The sequence below is a fragment of the Triticum aestivum genome, chromosome 3A (assembly GCF_018294505.1).
Source record: "Triticum aestivum cultivar Chinese Spring chromosome 3A, IWGSC CS RefSeq v2.1, whole genome shotgun sequence".
In the NCBI taxonomy this organism is placed as follows: Eukaryota; Viridiplantae; Streptophyta; class Magnoliopsida; order Poales; family Poaceae; genus Triticum; species Triticum aestivum.
Genome location: NC_057800.1, coordinates 75,992,614 through 76,012,473, shown reverse-complemented (window position 1 = coordinate 76,012,473; position 19,860 = coordinate 75,992,614). Strand labels below are relative to the sequence as shown.

Genomic DNA, 19,860 nt, shown 5'->3' with positions numbered 1-19,860 from the left:
TTGATGATGTATTTAGGTTCTATTTCAATTTGAAAAACGTATGTTACGCTAAAACAGAAAAAAGTAAGAGACCTCACATTTGGACTTGAGACATTCAAGATAGCTCACATTTTGTCTTTTGAAATTTCTTGAGGTATGTGCCATATTACCAGTACTACTCTGCACATGAATGCGTTGTTTGTTTCATGATTCATGTTGTACATTTTTTCCTCCCTGGCATATACATGAATGTACCGTTTGCTTCATAATGCGACATCATGTTTTTAGTGCTCAAAAAAGCTATTCTATAGATGACTGATGATACAGGATGGTTTCATTGTGCATTCTTGCTACAACATGTTTCCCCATAGCACATAATAATACCAGTAGGATTCATTGTTTCAGCAAAAAAATATACCAATAAGCAACGAAACAAACTGCAAAAAAGCCAGTCATTTTCATTGTCAACTCGGCATCCATCTCTAGTTCACATTGATAGCTAAGCATGGCTGATGCTCTAGCATTTTCAAGAAAAGAGGGGGGAAAGGGACATGCCCCGGCATGATACATGCTCCAGCTTGAGTTCTGCAAAAGACAACTAGCTAGTTAACAGAAACTTGTTGTTTCAGTTACATAAAAGAATGTAGCGCACACAAGGACCCGCAAAAGCCTAAAAACTAAACTAGCAAGATCTTGTTTCGGAAACGACATCCTCTACGAGCTTCTCAACAGTTTTTGCAAATCTTCGGCTGAGTTGATTGTGTTTTGAGGATGATCGAATAGCTTCGCCGCAACAAATGTTCGGAAATTGAGCAACGACCTCGTGTCCTGAGCATACAAAAAGCATAAATAAAAAACATCATTAGAAACACGGGAGGGGGGTGTTGATAGGAGTCATATTCACAAAAGTAGTGTTTTGAAACCAAAAACAATGTTATTTAGCTACTAGTGTTGCATAGCAAAAATGGTTATACCGTGTTGAATGGCTTCATCCCCCTTGCTATTAGATTCTCCATGTACAGAATAACAAAGAACCCACAATCAAACCTGCCAAAAAAAGGTACGCCTAAAAATGCTTCCTGAAACAAATGTAGAAAGTTGTGGATGGGCACATGAAAGAAAAGAAAAACGAAAAAGAGAATAATATGTTGTTGATTGATGCGGGGTACCCCTTTGGGCTGAAAACAATCGAACTTGTCAAGATCAAGCTTCGATGGGTTTCGTTCTTGCACCAGAGTTTTGAAGTTTGTTATCTGCACATTTAATATTAGAAAAAATTAAGATATAAAAAGATGGCACGGTGACATCTTCTTTGATTGATACCACATGATCAATTTGATATGATAAAAAGAATGAAAATGATCAAACAAAGATGAAAAAAGGGGTGTAGTTTTCATACCAGATTGCAACATGGCCGCTCAAGGTTGCTATGTAGTTAGGGTCGTCGCTCCTGGAGTCAAAAACATTGAATTGTTTTTGCATCAAGTTCGCAACAACAACTGCCCAATGTCCATCCTTGACAATGGTGAAGAAGAGCTGCAATATTAACAAATTTTTTTCACAAACCCAGATCATGATGCACTAAAAGATAGCTTTGAAAAGATATCTTGTAGCATAAAAACTATAAAAATCCATTCAGAAAGCTATGAGCTACAGAAAGCTATAAGCTACAAAAATTCAAAAAACTTCTGAAGTTGGGTTTCCTTTCAAGTGACCGTATGACTGTATGATTTCCAATGGATTCAATGTATTTTTTTTTTGCTCCAATAGTTCCTGGAGCTACAACTATTATGGGAAAAACTTGTTGTGCCTGTTCTACAAATATTCCTGTAGCTACAAATATTCCTGCTCCTCTCCAGGTGCCAAGGGGCAGTCAGGTAGGGAAAAACTTGTGGTCATTCATGCTCACAAACAGAAAACAAAAAAGTTCATGATAAAACTGCCTGCTCCTCTCTAGGTGCTCCTGGACTGGGGCCTTCCTTCTCCATCGCAGGTCAGGTGATGAAACAACAAACCTGTGGCCACTCATGCTCACAAACAGAGGGCACAAAATCCATTCCCCACCCCGAGTTCCTAGTTAATTACACATCCAAATTCGGGTGCACAAATCAAAAAAAGAGGGCGCCATCGCAACCCTAACCACCGCTTAGCCGCTCGCTGCGGAGCCGCCGGTGAAGCCACCGGAAGGCACGAAGGTGAACTCGACTAGAGCAACAACGTCGGCCAGAAATGGGGGGAAGGAAGGAGGAGAAATCACAAGGATCCAGAGGAGATCCGTACTTGCTTGGGTTGCCGCTAGCCGCTGCCGGTCCCGAAGACTTCGTCGTCGTCATGGCAGTGGGTTAGCCCCGGTCACGCCGCCACCCTCCCAGATACAGTCGTCGTCGCCCTCCCAGCCCTGCGAGCACACGCTGCTGCGGGAATGACCGCTTCCAGCTGCAGGGTCATTTTCCTGAAACAACGGGTATGTTTGAGAAAACGGACGCGCATGATGCGGAAGCGGTGAGGCTCTCATCCGTCCGATCAACAGATGATCCGACGGACGCGGAGCCGGTGGACGCGGCGCGCGTGATCGGTCGGGTGAACTTAAGCTTTTCCCATAGAATATAAACATATAATTATAAACATGAAAAATGAATATACAATTGTTATGTCCTTTAGGACATATTTCCAACAGTAAGAACCATAGCAGTTATAGCATAAAATACAAACATCTAATTATAAGCATAAAAAATAAATAATATAATTATTATTGCCTTTAGGGCATATTTCCAACAATATCGTCCAGTGGCGATGCTGGTTAGCTTCCAACGAGCAAAGTGTCATCCAAAGAGGCGTCCATGGCAGGTAGGAGTTGCATCGGAGGACGGTGTGCCATGTCCAAGGGTGGCGCATGGCTCGATGGCGTGTGGGCAAGCACATCAAGAGACCGGGGTATGAGGAGACGTCCACACCGGCCATTCTTTTCTTTTCTCCTTTCTTTTCTCTTCCTAGGACACATGGACCCCACACATCAACTATAATGGTTGTCTGCCCTAAATGTTACTTCATGCCGCCTCATCACTTACAGCGGGCCCCACTGCCAGATTTCCATCAAAACGCGCTCAATTGAGCATTTAGTGCTATCAGCAATTTTTTTATACTCAAAAACAATTTTTGTTTTGCAATCTGTTAGCATTTCGGTGGTTTTCGACAAACATGTGCGCAATTGTAGTTGGTGTGTTTTTGCAATTTTCTCCTACACCTGCTAATAATCAAAGTAAAATTTGTACTTGTCCCTATTCACACCCTAGGTCCATCTCGATCATTTCATCGGTGGTGGGGTTTCAGGGACGCTCGGATGGGCGGTTTCTGCGCAGCGAAGAGGATAGGGGCGGAGGCGGAATTTCATGTCTTCTCCCCCATCACGCAGTCACAATGTGTTGGGGTCGTCGTGAGGGGTTGAGGGATGAGCCTCAAATGTGTGGTTGGGGACGATGGTGGAGAGTGAGGGGGTGGATAGTGGAACACGGTCGCCGATGAGGTGGATAAGCAGTGGTGCGTGAGTGAAGTGTGACAACAGACCAGTGAATGAGTACGGAAGCGGATTTGGAAAATAGCGGGAAAGGAGGGCAAGAGCAAGGGTTTGTACATTGATAAAGGTCACGCCTAAAAGGAAAACAAGTACCTGGGATCACATGAATCCAGATCAATTATTACTGACTTAAAAACTGTATCGATAACCCTTTCTCAGACTTAATCTCAAACAAGGAAATTGGATCATATGATGTTAATTCATAGTTGCACTAATATCAAGGCATGCAAAGCATTGCTGTCAATTTCATCTCATTGTCGCATGGAGGTATAGTGACTGGGACCCAACTAAGAAACAAATGCGGGGGAAAAACCCCAGCAAGCATCCTGCGTGAATAACATTACAAAGAATGTGGCTGGGTTCCACTAATTTAAACTAGAGCCAAGCACCATCCACAATTTCAGACTAGTGGGCTGGTTATGTAATACAATCATCATCATATTAGTTTTGTCTCGCTATTAGATGAGATAACGGACCATATTAATTGATTTCAGACCAAAAGGGACAGCGATAGATTTCAGATCAAGGGCGATGAATCTAATGTTCCCATAATCATATCCCCACGAAAACAAATCCTTCCTGCAAGGTGGATTACAAACACGGACATAAATTCCTTTTTGTTTTAATCTCGGGGCGGAACACTACTCTGGCTATACAGTTAACATACTGGAGATTTACCTTTTTGTCCAAACCCAACCGATCTGCGATCTCCATCTTCTTTTCAGCGTACTGCGCCATGTTCATTGTTTTATGCTGAACAAGTAATCCAGTTATAAAAAGTACCGCGACATATCAATATTCATAGAGGATTCATTGAGAGACTACCTTCCTGAAAGCTAACTTGCTAAACACAGCCCGAGCTTCATCCTCTTTAGCCTAAAAATAGCACACAAAGGTCATACCGATGTTAACAATCTATTACAGTTACATATGTATCATCATGTCAATCATACAGTATCCTACTTACCTTCAGATCAATGCCACCCTCCTTGACAATAGAATAAATCTAGAAAAGTAAACAGATGAAATGAGATACTGGCAATATGTAGCATATTTCTTACAACATAAATTCAGAGTTAGAGGCTATACAAATTTGCAAAACAGACCCAGCTTAAGAGATCAACTTACCATTTGCTTTATTGTTACAAAGACAGGCAACGCATTCAGTTCAGCATGTAGTACCCTTTTGTGTATAGCAAACTTGTCCATTTCATATACTTCCTTCACAGCATCTAAGTATCTCCTCTGAAATATTTTTCAAACCATGATAAATATGATAATCACAAAGCATGTCAATATTGCATTATTACACAAATGTCTAATGTGGTAGGATAGACACATCTTCCTTGGCGACAAGCCTCCATATCTCAAAATAGAGAAGATCTATGTCCTTGAGGGACGCATATGTGTTCAGCTCAATAATGTACTCCTGAATCAAAGGGACCAGATCGTGAATAACACCGGCAATGAACACCTCAATTAGCAAAAGATAAGATGTCTTACATTATAGGCAAAAGCAGCTAAACGAACAGTCATATGGGGAAAGTGTGTTGCAATCCTCAATGCTTGCCTCCATGCTATAGTATCCATGTTTCTCCACTGAAGTGCAAAGAAGTTAACCATCATGTGTATATGACTAATATACCTATATTTCGTGATTTCCCGAGGGGCATGTTAGGTTGATCTCTCCACCGAGTGGGCTCAACGGCCCATCGGGCCCTGATCTATTCGCGTCCTGATCGGGGGCGCCCAACCGTTCTATGGTTGGTGGGCCCCTGTGACCTGCGATATATAAAGAGGTGGGGGCCGGGGCGCACGGTACGAGGTTCACCGCGCCGCCAGACTCCCCATCGATATCCCCTTCCGATCTAGGGCAATCGCAGTGCCCACAGGAAGCACCACTGCCACCTCTCCATCTCGATCCCTCTGCGATCACCGGCCCCTACATCACCATGGCCGGCTCTGGATCGAGATCTTCCGCACCCAAGGAAGGTAGGTTACCGGAAAGATCTAGCCTACACGATCCAAGTGGGTCTATCAATGGTATCAGGCCATCTTGGTTAGAGTTTTTTGGTAAAAAGATAAAACAAAGAAAGAAATAGAGATCCCCTCCCCCCAAGAACCCTAGACAGGGCAAAGAACGAATCCTTCAAGGAAACGGAAAAAGTAGCGCCGCCGCAAGGCCGCGCCGTTCCTCTCGATCTCGATGCGCATCGGCAAGCCGAGGCATCGAGAAGAAGAACACCACCCCTTTTCAGGGGCAAAGATCACCACCACCGATCCATTCGACGGCGCGCGCTCACCTCAAGGGGAACGCGCGACCGGCGAAGGGGTCGGCAGGGGCGAAGCCTCTCCGTCCATCTAGGTTGCCGTCGTGCGGCAGTTGCCTCTCTTTCTCTCTGTGGGGAGGGGGTGGATGGAGACAGTAAAAAGAAAAGAAGGGGAAGGGGAAAAGAGTGCTCGCGCGGCGCGGTGGCGCGTTGTCATCGCCGGCGGCCGGCGGAGCCCCGACCCGCTGCATCACAGACAAGGCGAGGAGAGGGATCGGAGACGGCTCCTATCTCTCTCTTTCTGCCACAGGAGGCTCACGCAAAGAGAAGGAAAGGGGAATGGAAAGGAGGCGCTGGCGCGGCGCGGTGGCTCTAGCCCCCGTCGCTGGCGGCCGGGCTGGACGGCCGGTGACCGAGCCTTGTTTCCTCCGCCGTCGGGAGAGACTGAGCAAGAAGAGAAACAGATCGAGTAGAGAGTGGGGGCGCTAGGCTTGGACTGGGATCGGACTCTCTGTTTTGTTCCAGCGAAATCAGCGGACAGCCATCGATCGTGATGGACGGTCCAGATGAAAACCCTAGTATCCCACTGGCCTTTTGGGCCGAAAGTGACCGCGGACCAGGCCGAAAGACAGAGCGGCTGGGCCGGCTAGTGCGGCGCGGCGAGCCGAGTAGGCCCGCGGGGCAACTGCTGTTTGAGGCTTTTTCCTTTTAATGTTTTCTGTCCAGTTTTGGGCAGATTCAAAAGTCTTGTTTTTTGTTTTCTATGCAATACATATTTCTAGCGAAATTTATTGTTTACAAAATATAGAAAGGTAGAAAAGTCTCTCGAAATATAAAAAGGAAATTTCTAGAAAAAGAATTGTTCATGAATTTTTATTAAATAAGTTCATGAATTTTTTTCATTTGATCAAAGAAAAATTTCTGCAAAGAATAAAAAGTTCATGATTTTATTCATGTTTTTCCGCTGCGTACAGAATTAATATTGCTCTTTTTCTTGAAAATAAAAGTTTAGAGAGATTTATTAAAAGAGCATGTTAAAGTTATAATTAGAATAAATATGTTTATGTTATTCTTATGACCAACGTTGTTAATAACATGACCATATTTTATTATTGAAATTAAAGGTGCATTTATTTCTAATATTTTGCCCAACGGTAATATAGATTTAATTGCATAGACAATTATATGTTTAATTTGACCAACGTTAGATTAATGCATATGATTGTTATATTGATGTCACTTAAATTGTGATTTCAGGAGGCTTTCACTTGATGAGTTGCCTAAAAGAAGTTTCGACACTCAGAGGTGACAACCACACTGAGTGGAGGAAGAAAGTTGAACTGGCATTTGTTTGTGCTGATCTGGACTGGGTTCTGGATGAACCACAGCCGGTCAGACCTACAGAGCCAGTAAGAGAGACTACTGAGAATGATGCTGCATGGGCTAAAAGGAAGGGGGATTATGCTCCTTTGGAGATGTCCTACATTATAGCCAACTAAAAGTGGGTCAATGCAAATAAAAAATGCATGGCCTTTATAAAGAATACAATTGAGAGCACCATTGTGGGCTCCATTGCAGAGTGCGCTTCAGCTGCGGAGTTGCTGACAAAGATAAAGAGCCAGTTCACTGGCTCTTCAAAGATATATGCCACCCAGGTGTTAAAACAACTTGTGAAGGAACAATACACAGGTGGTGGAATAAGAGAGCACATCTTGAGGATGAGCAATATGGCAGCAAAGTTAAAGCCTATGGACGAGGATCTGAAGATCAAATCAAAGCTCCTGGTCCACCTTGTCATGGCTTCACTGCCAAAGGAGTTTGAAACTTTTGTTGTGAATTATAATATGTCACCTGGAACATGGGACATAGAAAAGACAATTGCTATGTGTGTCCAAGAAGAGGACAGACTAAAAGCTTCACATGGTGGAACACTCAACTATGTGAAGGATCATAAGAAAAAGAACTACAATCAAAACAACAAAATTTCTCCTTCAAAGCCACAAGGAAAAGCTCCCTATCAGCATCAGCGTCAGCAACAGTCTTTCCCAGTGGACAAAGACACTTGTCTCCACTGTAAGCAGACCGGGCATTACAAGAAAGACTGCCCTGTTTGGCTGAAGTCCTTAATGGTAAAGCAAGGTAACAACATTGTTTCCTTAGTAAATGAATCCTTGTACACATAGTTTTCGAAATCTACTTGGTGAATTGACTCAGGGGCAACTGTTCATGTTGCAAATTGTTTACAGGAATTCCATTCGACCCGGACTACGCTAAGAAGAGAAGGAGGCATTGAAGTAGCCAATGGAATAAAAGCAGAAGTTGAAGCTGTCGGCGACATCTCCTTGGAGTTAGCTGATGGATTCAAGCTTCTACTTAGAGATGTTCTTTATGTTCCTTCATGTAATAGAAACTTAATTAGCGATTCATGTTTGGACAAAGAAAATTATGAGTGTTAGGACATGGCAAGTGTGCCATCTGGTATAATAATGTTTATGTTGGTAATGCTTTACTACATGATGAGCTTTATCTGTTATCACTTCGTGAAAAAGTGCATTCTGTATGCAATGTGAATGAACATGTTTCCGCGTCGAATAAAGAACAAAAGAAAAGAAATAGCACATTCGACTCATCGAAATTATGGCACTGTCGCTTGGGCCATATTTCGAAGGGGGGAATAGAAAGATTAGTCAAAAGTGAAATTCTTCCACAGTTAGAATTCTCAGACTTAGAACAATGTGTAGATTGCATTAAAGGAAAGTATATAAAACAAATCAAAAAAGGTGCAATCCATAGCTCAAGCACACTAGAAATCATCCACACCTGACATTTGTGGACCATTTCTGGTGAAAAGTGTGGATGGATATGACTCGTTCATAACATTCACAGATGATTACTCTCGCTATGGTTATATTTATCCAATCAAAGAAAGATCTGAAGTGTTGGATAAATTTAAAATATTCAAAGCTGAAGTTGAAAATCAGCATGATAAAAGAATAAAGATAGTAAGGTCCGACCGTGGGGGAGAGTACTACGGTCGGCACACTCCATATGGCCAAGTCCCTGGACCTTTTGCAAAGTTCTTACAGGAGACTGGCATAGTTGCCCAGTATTCAATGCCGGGTGAACCTCAGCAAAATGGAGTAGCTGAAAGGCGCAACCGTACACTTATGGATATGGTGCGCAGCATGATGAGTTATTCCAACTTGCCATTGGGATTATGGATGGAGGCGCTTAAAACCGTCATTCACATTCTCAATAGAGTACCAAGCAAGTCGGTGCCCAAAACACCGTACGAGCTATGGACAGGAAGGGTACCCTCCCTACAACACTTCAGGGTGTGGGGGTGCCCTGCTGAGGCCAAAATGTTTAATCCAAACATTGCAAAGTTAGATCCCAAAACAGTAAGTTGCCACTTCATTGGCTATCCAGACAGATCAAAAGGTTTTCGTTTCTACTGCCCAGACAGATATACAAAGTTTGTAGAAACGAGACATGCAGTCTTCTTTGAGGACGAAATGATGAGGGAGAGCTTGGTAGCTCGAAAAATTGATCTTGAGGAGAAGAGGGTGCATGCACCTAATCCGATGATTCAGGAGCCATTTTTCTCACTACCAGTTGCAACTCCACCCATGACAACCTTGGGGGTAGACCCGGAACCTGTCCGTCAGGAGCCGACTGAACCCGTTGTTGAGCATGAAAGGGAGGTGCAACAGCAAATTTTAGAAGAAGTGCCAGAAGTTGAGGCACAGAACGTGCCAGAAACTGAGGCCCTAAGAAGGTCTACAAGACCAAGAAAGTCAGCTATTTCTACTGACTTTAAAGTTTATAACACAGAAATGGTTCATATGGAAAAAGATCCCACCTCATATGAAGAAGCCATGAGAAGCCCTCATTCATCGATGTGGATGAAGGCAATGGAAGACGAGATGAAATCGATGAGTTCCAAAGATGTTTGGGACTTAGAGGAAATTCCTAAAGGAGCCAAAACAGTAGGTTGTCAATGGGTCTACAAAATTAAGTATGACTCTAAAGGGAATATAGAAAAGTATAAAGCACGACTCGTGGCAAAAGGATTTACACAAAGAGAAGGGATAGATTACAATGAGACATTTTCTCCAGTCTCATGTAAGGATTCCTTCAGAATCATAATGGCATTAGTTGCTCATTTTGATTTAGAGTTACATCAAATGGATGTTAAGACGGCATTTCTGAATGGTGATTTAAAAGAAAATGTCTACATGAAACAGCCTAAGGGTTTTATCATGGAAGGCAAGGAAAATATGGGATGCCGCCTGAAGAAATCCATTTATGGATTAAGACAAGCCTCTCGGCAGTGGTATCTAAAGTTTAATCAAACGATTAAAAGTTTTGGATTTAAAGAAAATATTGAGGATAATTGCATTTATGCAAAGTTTAAAAATGGGAAATATATTTTCCTAATCTTGTATGTGGATGATATCCTGCTTGCTAGTAGTGATGTTAGTCTACTACAAGAAACAAAGAAATACTTATCCTCAAATTTTGACATAACAGATCTTGGTGAAGCATCATATGTTTTGGGCATAGAAATTCACCGAGATAGGAACAATGGAGTCTTAGGACTATCGCAGAAAGCATATTTAGAAAAGGTTCTTAAAAAGTATAATATGCATGCGAGTAAAGCCACACCTGCTCCTATAGTCAAGGGCGATAGTTTTGGGAAATTCCAATGTCCCAAGAACCAGTACGAGATCGATCAAATGAAAGCAGTACCATATGCTTCGGCAGTTGGCAGCTTACAGTATGCACAAGTGTGCACTCGCCCTGACTTAGCTTTTATCACCGGGGTACTCGGTAGATATCAAGAGAATCCAGGCATGGAGCACTGGAAGATGGTAAAGAAAGCATTGCGTTATGCGCAAGGCACGAAGGACTACATGCTAATATACAGGAGAAGTGATTCCCTAGAGATAAAAGGGTATTCAGACGCAGATTTTGCGGGGGACAGAGATGATAGAAAATCCACGTCAGGATACGTCTTCACTCTCGCTGGGGGAGCTATTTCGTGGAAAAGCTCCAAACAGTCAATAGTTGCATCATCCACGATGTATGCAGAATTCATAGCATGCTTCGAAGCCACGGGGTAGGCGATATGGCTAAAGAAATTTCTACCCGACTTGAAAGTGGTAGATTGTATTCACAAGCCACTAAAGATGTACTGCGACAACCAACCCGCAGTATTTTACGCTCACAACAACAAGTCGAGTAATGCTACCAAAACAATAGAGATAATGTATTATGTTGTGAAAGATAAAATCCAGGATCAAACTATAAGTCTCGAGCATATAAGGACAAAGGATATGCTTGCGGATCCACTAATGAAAGGCTTACCACCCAATGTGTTCAAGGAACACATAGCCGGCATGGGTTTAAGGGAAAGCCTTATGATTCCTGGATAGGCCCAAAAGGAACAGAATTTGCTTCTGATCATAACGTATGTTGTAGCTGTATGGTTCTAACGGCAATTAAGCTGTGACGATGAAACATGCTCTATGTACCAATATGTGATGAATCAAATAAACTAGAAAGTATAAGGTTAAAAGTAAAAGTTGAGATCAAGGGGAGGAATGTTAGGTTGATCTCTCCACCGAGTGGGCTCAACGGCCCATCGGGCCCTGATCTATTCGCATTCTGATCAGGGGCGCCCAACCGTTCTATGGTTGGTGGGCCCCTGTGACCTGCGATATATAAAGAGGTGGGGTCGGGGCGCACGTTACGAGGTTCACCGCGCCGCCAGACTCCCCACCGATACCCCCTTACGATCTAGGACAATCGCAGTGCTCACGGGAAGCACCACTGCCACCTCTCCATCTCGATCCCTCTGCGATCCCTCTGCGAGCTCTTCCACACCCAAGGAAGGTAGGTTACCAGAAAGATCTAACCTACACGACCCAAGTGGGTCTATCAGGGCATACTTACCGCCTCGGTACTGCGATCCAGATGCAAATAATCTGCAATCCACTGTTGCAAGATAGAAGTCTAGCACTTAAAAAATGATCCAGCCACCGATAACATTTTAAATTCCAACAGCTTGATCACATAATGCATACCTTTATTTTCTTTGATATTTCTCCATAGTACTTGACATAAACGGAATCAATTTCATATGTATGATAACGTGAGCGGTAATCGTCGTGATAGCAGTACTGGCGTTCACAACTATCAGGCAGCTACAAAAAAAAGGACGAGAATTAGATGGCACATCTGAAGAAGTACTTAATGGCTACAAACATTGCAGTTGCAGCTGTGGTTTGGAATTAATGAAGCAAAATGAACTACCTCATTGATTTAAGGGTTTTCACAGTGTGTGTGTTGAAATGGTTTCTGAACACCAATGATTAAGATAATCAAACTAACCAAACCGGATGGCCAGTGTAGATAAACTTACGAAATTACGAAGGACAATGCGTTGGTAGTCATTCAATTCAGGTTTCTGGCTATTGTCGCGATGGAAGAACCACTCGAAACTTTCATCATCATCCAAATGCCGAAAGTAGGACTCCTGACAAAGTTCATCCTCGGTGTACTCTTCCGGTTCCTTGAGTTCATGTGCGGCCTCTGGCTTCACAATACACAGATGATACATACAAAAGATAAAATCATGCACGCATGCATACCAAACCAAGACTGGATTAGCTGCTATCGCGAATGTACAAACTTTATAGCATACTACATTGACTAAAATGAGTGGTGAGCGATTGATACAGCACGCAGGTACCTTGTAACAGGTGATGCGAACGCGTGCAAGGCGCTCCTCTACCTGGTCGTAGTCCTCCCATGCCACATTGGAGTACGGATCAATGGGCGGAGGAATGTTGGGACGCAAAAGTTTAGCATATCTGGCCTGGTCTTCCTTGTTGAGAATGACGCCCGCCCCGGTGCGCTCATCGCTTTCTTCTTGTGCCAAGATGGTGTCATCCATGTCTGTCGCATGAGAAATCGGGGCTTGATGTTGCTGGGCAGTGGCAGGAGCATCTGAAGATGATGGCGATAGGTACTTGCGGCGCCTCTTCTTCCCTGTCCACGCCTTAATAAACTGGACGGGCATATCTTGTACTATCTGTTAGGAAATAAACCACGAGTATGTCACGGCGTGTGTGCCAGGGTCTGTACGCGTGTGTGTGACATGCGTGAGTGGCGCAAGTCCATGACCAGGTTGTTAACTAGCTTAGTGGAGTTTGTTAGCTAGCCCATGCATGCCTATGTGTTGGCCGGGTCATGTGTGGATGGCTGGTGTGGTGTGCGTGCATGTAGGTAGTGGGTTAGTGGCTGCATGCGTGTGCGCAAGGCTATTTATAGCCTGCGTGTGTGTAGAGAAAGTGAACCGTGTGTAAGCCATGTAGCCATTGTAAAGAAGAAAAGATTGGGGCGTTCATGCGCCCATGGCGGCGTTCGTGCGCCGGCCGGAAAATCATGTGTCCAATGTTCTTCTTTTTCCACCTTCGTTCGAGTGAGAGGAGAGGTAGCTAGAGGGTTGCGGTTCCAACAATTGGTATCATGAGCTTGGTGTCTTGGGCGTGCTTGCCGTGCCAGAGGCGTGGCAGCGATGGCGGCGCTCGCCGGCAGCTGCGCGACGGAGCTCCGGGCCGTGTGTCGGCCCATGGAGGTGGGCGGCGATGTGGCTATCATGGCGCGTGGCGGAGGCGGCGGGAGGTGACGTCGTATGTGCAGCGACCGCGGAGGCCGCCGAGGCGCTGCGTGGTAGCGCGGCGGCGCAGCACGGCGCGGCGGCATGGAGGACGCGACGGTGCAGGGCAATAAGCCGCGGTGGTGAGTCGGGCACGACCAGTGCGTGTTATTGGTGCGCACTGGACGCGTCGGCCGCGTCGAGACCGCGGGCGCGTGTACAAGCGTGCGGTTGACGTTGGGAGGAGACGTATGTCGCCGTTGTGCTCGAGTTCGGCTACATTCTTCTGGCGTTTGTCGCTGGCGGCTGCCATGGCGAACGCGGAGGCGGCGCGCGATGAGTCCATGGCGTGTGGTGTGGTCGGACGCGTCGGGTGCGCGCGGGACATGCGGGATGCACTGGTGTGGTTGGGCTCGTCGGGCGCGTCAGGTGCGCGCGGTACCTGCGGGGCACCGTGGGACGTCAGGCGTGTGTCGCCGGTGGAGGAGGAGCTCGGCATATGTCGCCGGAGACGTGACGGAGCACGGTGGGACCGGCGTCAGTGCGCCAGGTCGGGTCCGTGGTGGTGCGACCGGCATCGGTGCGCCAGGTCGGATCCGCGAGCTGGGTCACGGTCGTGACGACACTGACAACAGGAGCTACACCAACTCCGACGACGATGACGTCGTGGTTTAGGAAGAGTATATTAGAAAATAAACCATGAATGTGTCATGGCGTGTGTGCCCGGGTCTGTACGCGCGCGTGTGTGACGTGCGTGAATGGCGCAAGTCCATGACCAGGTTGTTAACTAGCTTAGTGGAGTTTGTTAGCTAGCCCATGCATGCCTATGTGTTGACCGGGTCATGTGTGGATGGCTGGTGTGGTGTGCGTGCATGTAGGTAGTGGGTTAGTGGTTGCATGCGTGTGTTAGTGGCCGGTGTGGTCGTGGATGTGTGCGTGCGCAAGGCTATTTATAGCCTGCGTGTGTGTAGAGAAAGTGAACCTTATGTAAGCCATGTAGCCACTGTAAAGAATAAAAGATTGGGGCGTTCGTGCGCGCGTGGCGTCATTCGTGCGCCGGCCGGAAAATCATGTGTCCACTGTTCTTCTTTTTCCACCTTCATTCGAATGAGAGGAGAGGTAGTTAAAGGGCTACGGTTCCAACACTATCTCGGTGCACGTGGCCGGAGGCGACAGTAGGCAGCAAAGGACGTGGTCGGGGGCGGGAGCGGGGACGTGCAGTGGCGTGGCGGCGGGGATGGGAGGCCGCGGCGGGAGGTGGGAGGAAGCGGCGACCTGAAAGATCGATCTGGGCAGCGACGAGACCAGAGGCCCGTCATCGCCCAGTGAAACGTACTGGACGGGCTTCTCTTGTAGCATCTCGCGCGACCGGAGGCCAGCCTCGTCCTCCTCTTTGAGCGCCTTGTTGCGCTGAGCGTCTCTTTCCCTTTACTTTTGAGCGGGGAAAAGTTGCAATTTATTCAAGAGGTCACCACGGCCTCCGATGCCACCACGGCCTCCGATTCACTCGGGCGGAACCCGGAACCAAGTCTTACACAAATGTAACATCCCAAATTCTCCAGCTGCGAGCAACGGCGCGACATGTTTTGCCAGAACCAGCGCATGATGACGATGCAATCGACGCACGGGCCGGCAATGTGGCTACGGATGTTGGAAGTACATCGGCAACGATGTGCTACAGAGAGAGATGCTGGATCCGACTATGGTTGGAGCCGCAGCCAGCCAGTAGCGTTTTTGCAACCCAGGCGGCATCAGTGCTACAACCGCTACTTTTTTTTGTTATCACCGGCGGCAATTTTTGCTGGAACCAGCATGGGATTTTGCTGCATCCTGCATCTGTTTTTGCTGGAAACTAGTCTCTATTTTCATTTTTGCTACCACCGGCTTTGTGTTTTTGCTCCAACCGGCATTATTATTTTGCTAGAAATAGCTTCTTATTTTTTTTTGCTACAGTTGACCTTGGAGCTTTTCCATGCTAAATTTGCTTTTGCTGGAACCGGCGCAAATTTTGGCTCGAAGCTGGTATTTTTGTTGCTACAACCACTGGAGATTTTTTTCCTATTGAATTTGTTTTGCTGGAACTGGAGCTTTTTTTGCTGGAACCTAGTAATATTTTTGCTTCAACCGACCACTCGAGGATTATGTTTGTTTTTCAGAATTTTCTTGTTGGACACCATGATGCAAGCCAATGGCCACGGCGAGCCGGAGGCTGTGACGTCAAGGCATGCTGCAACCATGGCGAACTGTGAGCTGGAACCACCCGGGGGGATTCGAGTTGCAATCCTTCGTTGACTGCACACTGAGGAGCCCATGGGCGGCCATGATGGAATCCCGACGGCCACGGGCGGGAACCCGTCGGAGCCCGTCGGCCACGGCCCTGACAGCGGCCAGTCGGGTGCAGGGGAGGGGCGATGCTCTGCGTGCGGGAGCATGGAGAACGGGGGAACAAGACGACTGTAGGAGGCGTCAGATCTGGTGGCTGCAAATAAATTAATCGGACAAGTGCGCTGCGACTGGCCCAAATTTGGGCCGGCGCGCCGGCGCGTATCACTGGCCTTCTGATCCTTATTACATGCAGCAAGAGCCTGTCTTCTCAATTTCTGAACCCTGAACATGCAAGCAGTGTACTAGCTAGCCCACTCAAATTTAGCATGCAGCCAATCTGCTACTTTCATAAAAACGAAATAAAGTGCAGCTCTTTGAACTATAGATGCATGGTAATTACCCCCTTTCAGAAATTGATCAGGCTAACATGAAGAGGAGCTTCAAACTACCAGAATATCATCTCTCTTACAAACTCAAACACCGCCAAAGTTCAGAGCACGGCCATGAATCATCAATTTGCAGCTACACATCATCAAGGTATACAAGGATCATCAATTAAAAAAACGGTACACAAGGATACAATCAATTTATGTATATTTCTCGCCTCCAATTGCGAACTTGTGAACAGGGTCATTCAGCTCCATCCAAAATTCTAACACTGCATTCGAAAACAGCTTGACATGCGCAAACTGTCGGAGTAATGGGCCTCGGGTAGGCTAACCCGAGGCTCGGAACCTTTCAAGACATCAGGACTGACTTCGCCCCTCAAGACACCGGGATGGAGAGCCGCCTTCCAGAGGCCGGCTAAAGGAACAGCCGACTGCCCGCATGCGGCCGAGTCCTGGAGGCGAGGTCAAGACGGGCCAACTCCCGCCTGGCGGCTCCCAGAGAAGCCCGCCACGGGGAGTCGGCCCACGACACCAACAAAGCCCATGCCCTCATAAGGGGGACGGGACGGGAATGGCCACAATAAAGCCCACTCCCTCCCCTTTTCATGGGATGGCTAGGCCACAGTGCGCCGTACCAGCGGAGATCTCCATCCGGCGAGGTACTGTTGTCGTGCCATCCCTGACATCAGCAACAGTAGGCGAAGTCCTGCACCCACGACGGCCTGTTCGTATGGTCCACGGACGATGGGCCCTACCGGCCAGCGAGAGTCCAGAAGACGGCAAGAGCGCCACCAGTCGGACCCAAAGGGAGCCGGCCCCCGGAAGTCGGCCTGCCCCTCCCATGGGTCCCACGCGCCATTAACCAGACGAGACGGGGAGTGGCTACAGTAATCGCCCGCCAGGTGGTAGGGCTATAGTCACGACCCCATGACCAAGTCTGCGTCATTAGAAGCACGGCTACAGTAATCGGCAGCCGGCAAGACTCGCAAGCAGCGGGTACGGCCTGTCGGCTCCGTACCAGACTAGTCGGCGGGGCCCACCAGCCGGCGGGCCCCAGCAATCGACAGAGAAGCCGGCAGGCGAAGAGACTGACGGCTGGGCCCTGCGCCCAGTCGGTTTACCATTGTACCCCTGGGGGGTAGGCCTATATAAACCCCCCAGGGCACCCATGCAAAGGGTTCCAATCCATTAGAACTAGACAAGACCTCAGAGAAGGGGGAGAGCTGGCCTAGTCTCCCCTGCCCACAGATACAGCTCAAGGAGCACCATTGTACCCACTTTTGCCTTAGTGATCATGCGGAGACCCCGCAGAGCATGACTAGGGGTGTTATCTCCTAGGAGAACCCCGAACCTGGGTAAAGTTCGTCGGCGTTCGTGTCTACGCATCATCCCGTTTCCAGGCACCGACGACGTTTTACTCGGCCCCACCATGATAAGCCATCCATTGGCATATGTCGCACACACCCCCGACATTTGGCGCCCACCGTGGGGCCTGGTGCACCATCATCCGGAGACCTGTTCTGAATGGGAACCCTTTTCCTCCTTGGCGAGCGCAGCCAGCCCGGCACGCCAGACGGAGTCTGCGCCGACGTGCTGCATGGCGCCGAAATCACCTGCGCGGCCAGTTGCCTCGCCGATCTTGTATGCGAGGTCTGCCTCTCCGACGAGCCCGCATCCAACGCGGGCACAGGCAGCCCCAAGAGCCTCCTTGCGGGCCTCCTCGATCAACTTTACGTCGCCAGCGAGCCAGCTGGGGACTTGGAGTCCGTAGGCTCCACTGATCTGATGTTGGTCGACTCCGACACCGTGTCGCTTGACACGTTCCCCACCAACGTGGTGGTCTACGACGAGCCGCTTCCTCGCGCGGAGAGCAGCGGAAGCACCGTCACAGAAGTGCTTGTCATCGATCATGGCGAGCACTCCGGCGGGGGTGATTACGATCTGCTCCATGCGGCATTGCAAGACCTGGCAGCGCCCATCCCTGAAGATGTCGACGCCGAGACGCTAGAGGCACGCCGCCTTCAGCTAGTCGAAGGCGCCAAAAAGCTGGCCAGCATGAGATGCCTGTCAGAAGCCTACCAGCGCGAGATGGACCGCGCGGTGGGCGGCACGCCGGCTCCAGCTGGGCCTACCCGCCTTGGCACGGTCCAGCAGCGCGGTGCGGCTATCGCCGATCTGTTCGGGGTGAATCGCCCCGTCTACGCCACACCTGCGGAGAATATTCGAGCCGCCCAGGCGACGGAGGACGAGCTGGACAAGTTCGAGGGCGAAGAGCGTCGCTTGATGACGGAGCGCATGCAGCGACTCCTTGACGCGGCTGCTAAGCAGAACGAGGATGGCTGCCACACTGATGCGCCGCGCCGGCGGAATGACAACCTGCTTCCGCGCCGAGACCAAGGCGTGGAGTCTCGGACGCCGATTGGCGGCGTCCACGGAAGAAAAGACAAGGAGCCGGCTGCCAGCCGTAGTCGGACTCGCATCACCATAGAGTGCGACCGAGACGGCCGCCCAAGACAGTGGAATGACGGGACGACTGTCCGCCTCCTCCCCCTCGGAGGGAAAGGCGAGTCTCCCCGCCGCCTGTTGATCACCCGACGCTCGGCGACCGCCTTGGCCGCCGAGAGGGAGTCGATGAGAACGATGCCCGCCATCGGATCGACCGTCTCCACTGATCCCTGGCGCTTGAGGAAGAAGATGAGTTGGGTCCGCCGTGTTTTGGCCCCCGCATCCGAGACGAGCCCTTCCCCAAAGGGTTCACACTCCCCAGAGACACACCCAAGTACACTGGCTCCATGAAGCCGAAGGACTGGCTGGTTGACTACTCCACGGCCGTCAGCATAGCAAATGGCAACAAGCGTGTTGCTGTGAAGTACGTTCCACTCATGCTCCAGGGCACGGCCCGGACATGGCTGAATAGCTTAAGGCCCCGCAGCATCAACAGTTGGGCCGACTTCATCGACGCCTTCGTCCGCAACTTCACCAGCATGTACAAGCGACCTCCCAAACCCCGCCAGCTCTCCTTGTGCGTGCAAGGCCCCAGCGAGTCAACTCGCGACTACCTCACGCGCTGGACCGAGCTCCGCAACTCTTGCGAGGGCGTGCATGAGGTGCAAGCTATTGAGTACTTCACTGCAGGATGCCGAGAGGGCACCGTCCTCAAGCATGGGCTTCTCTGCGATGAGCTGGAAACCCTCGACGAGCTGCTGATCATAGCAGACAAATATGCCACAGCCGATTCCTCCATGAAGACGGAGGTTCAAGTCAGTGCAACCGGCAAAGTGGCTCCTCAGGCTCCCCGAACCCCAGCCGGAGACACCAGTCGGCGTCAACAGCAGAACGACCACAAGCGTAAAGCCCCCCCCCACCGCCGACTTCCACCAGTCGGCAGGTGGCAACAGTTGAATACCAACAGCCGACAGTGTTGGGCAACGTAGCAGAAATTCAAAATTTTCTACGCATCACCAAGATCAATCTATGGAGTAATCTAGCAATGAGGGAAGGAGAATGCATCTACATACCCTTGTAGATCGCTAAGCGGAAGCGTTGAAGTGAACGGGGGTGATGGAGTCATACTCGTCGTGATCCAAATCACCGATGATCCTAGTGCCGAACGGACGTCACCTCCGTGTTCAACACACGTACAGCCCGGTGACGTCT

General features: G+C 48.5%; 1 protein-coding gene across 1 annotated transcript in view; it reads right to left on the bottom strand.

Moving 5' to 3' along the window:
• The window catches only part of LOC123056802 (uncharacterized), a 14,015-nt gene extending 1,105 nt beyond the window's left edge, over positions 1-12,910 (bottom strand). The window contains exons 1-12 of the mRNA XM_044480071.1: positions 12,581-12,910; positions 12,251-12,424; positions 11,913-12,032; positions 11,782-11,823; positions 5,057-5,152; positions 4,893-4,982; positions 4,682-4,798; positions 4,521-4,559; positions 4,379-4,429; positions 4,232-4,306; positions 1,149-1,232; positions 954-1,058 (exon numbers count right to left, since the gene is read on the bottom strand). Coding sequence (XP_044336006.1) covers positions 954-1,058; positions 1,149-1,232; positions 4,232-4,306; positions 4,379-4,429; positions 4,521-4,559; positions 4,682-4,798; positions 4,893-4,982; positions 5,057-5,152; positions 11,782-11,823; positions 11,913-12,032; positions 12,251-12,424; positions 12,581-12,910 — 1,323 coding nt within the window. The remainder of the gene's footprint in view (positions 1-953; positions 1,059-1,148; positions 1,233-4,231; positions 4,307-4,378; positions 4,430-4,520; positions 4,560-4,681; positions 4,799-4,892; positions 4,983-5,056; positions 5,153-11,781; positions 11,824-11,912; positions 12,033-12,250; positions 12,425-12,580) is intronic.
• Between the last annotated feature and the right edge of the window lie 6,950 nt (positions 12,911-19,860).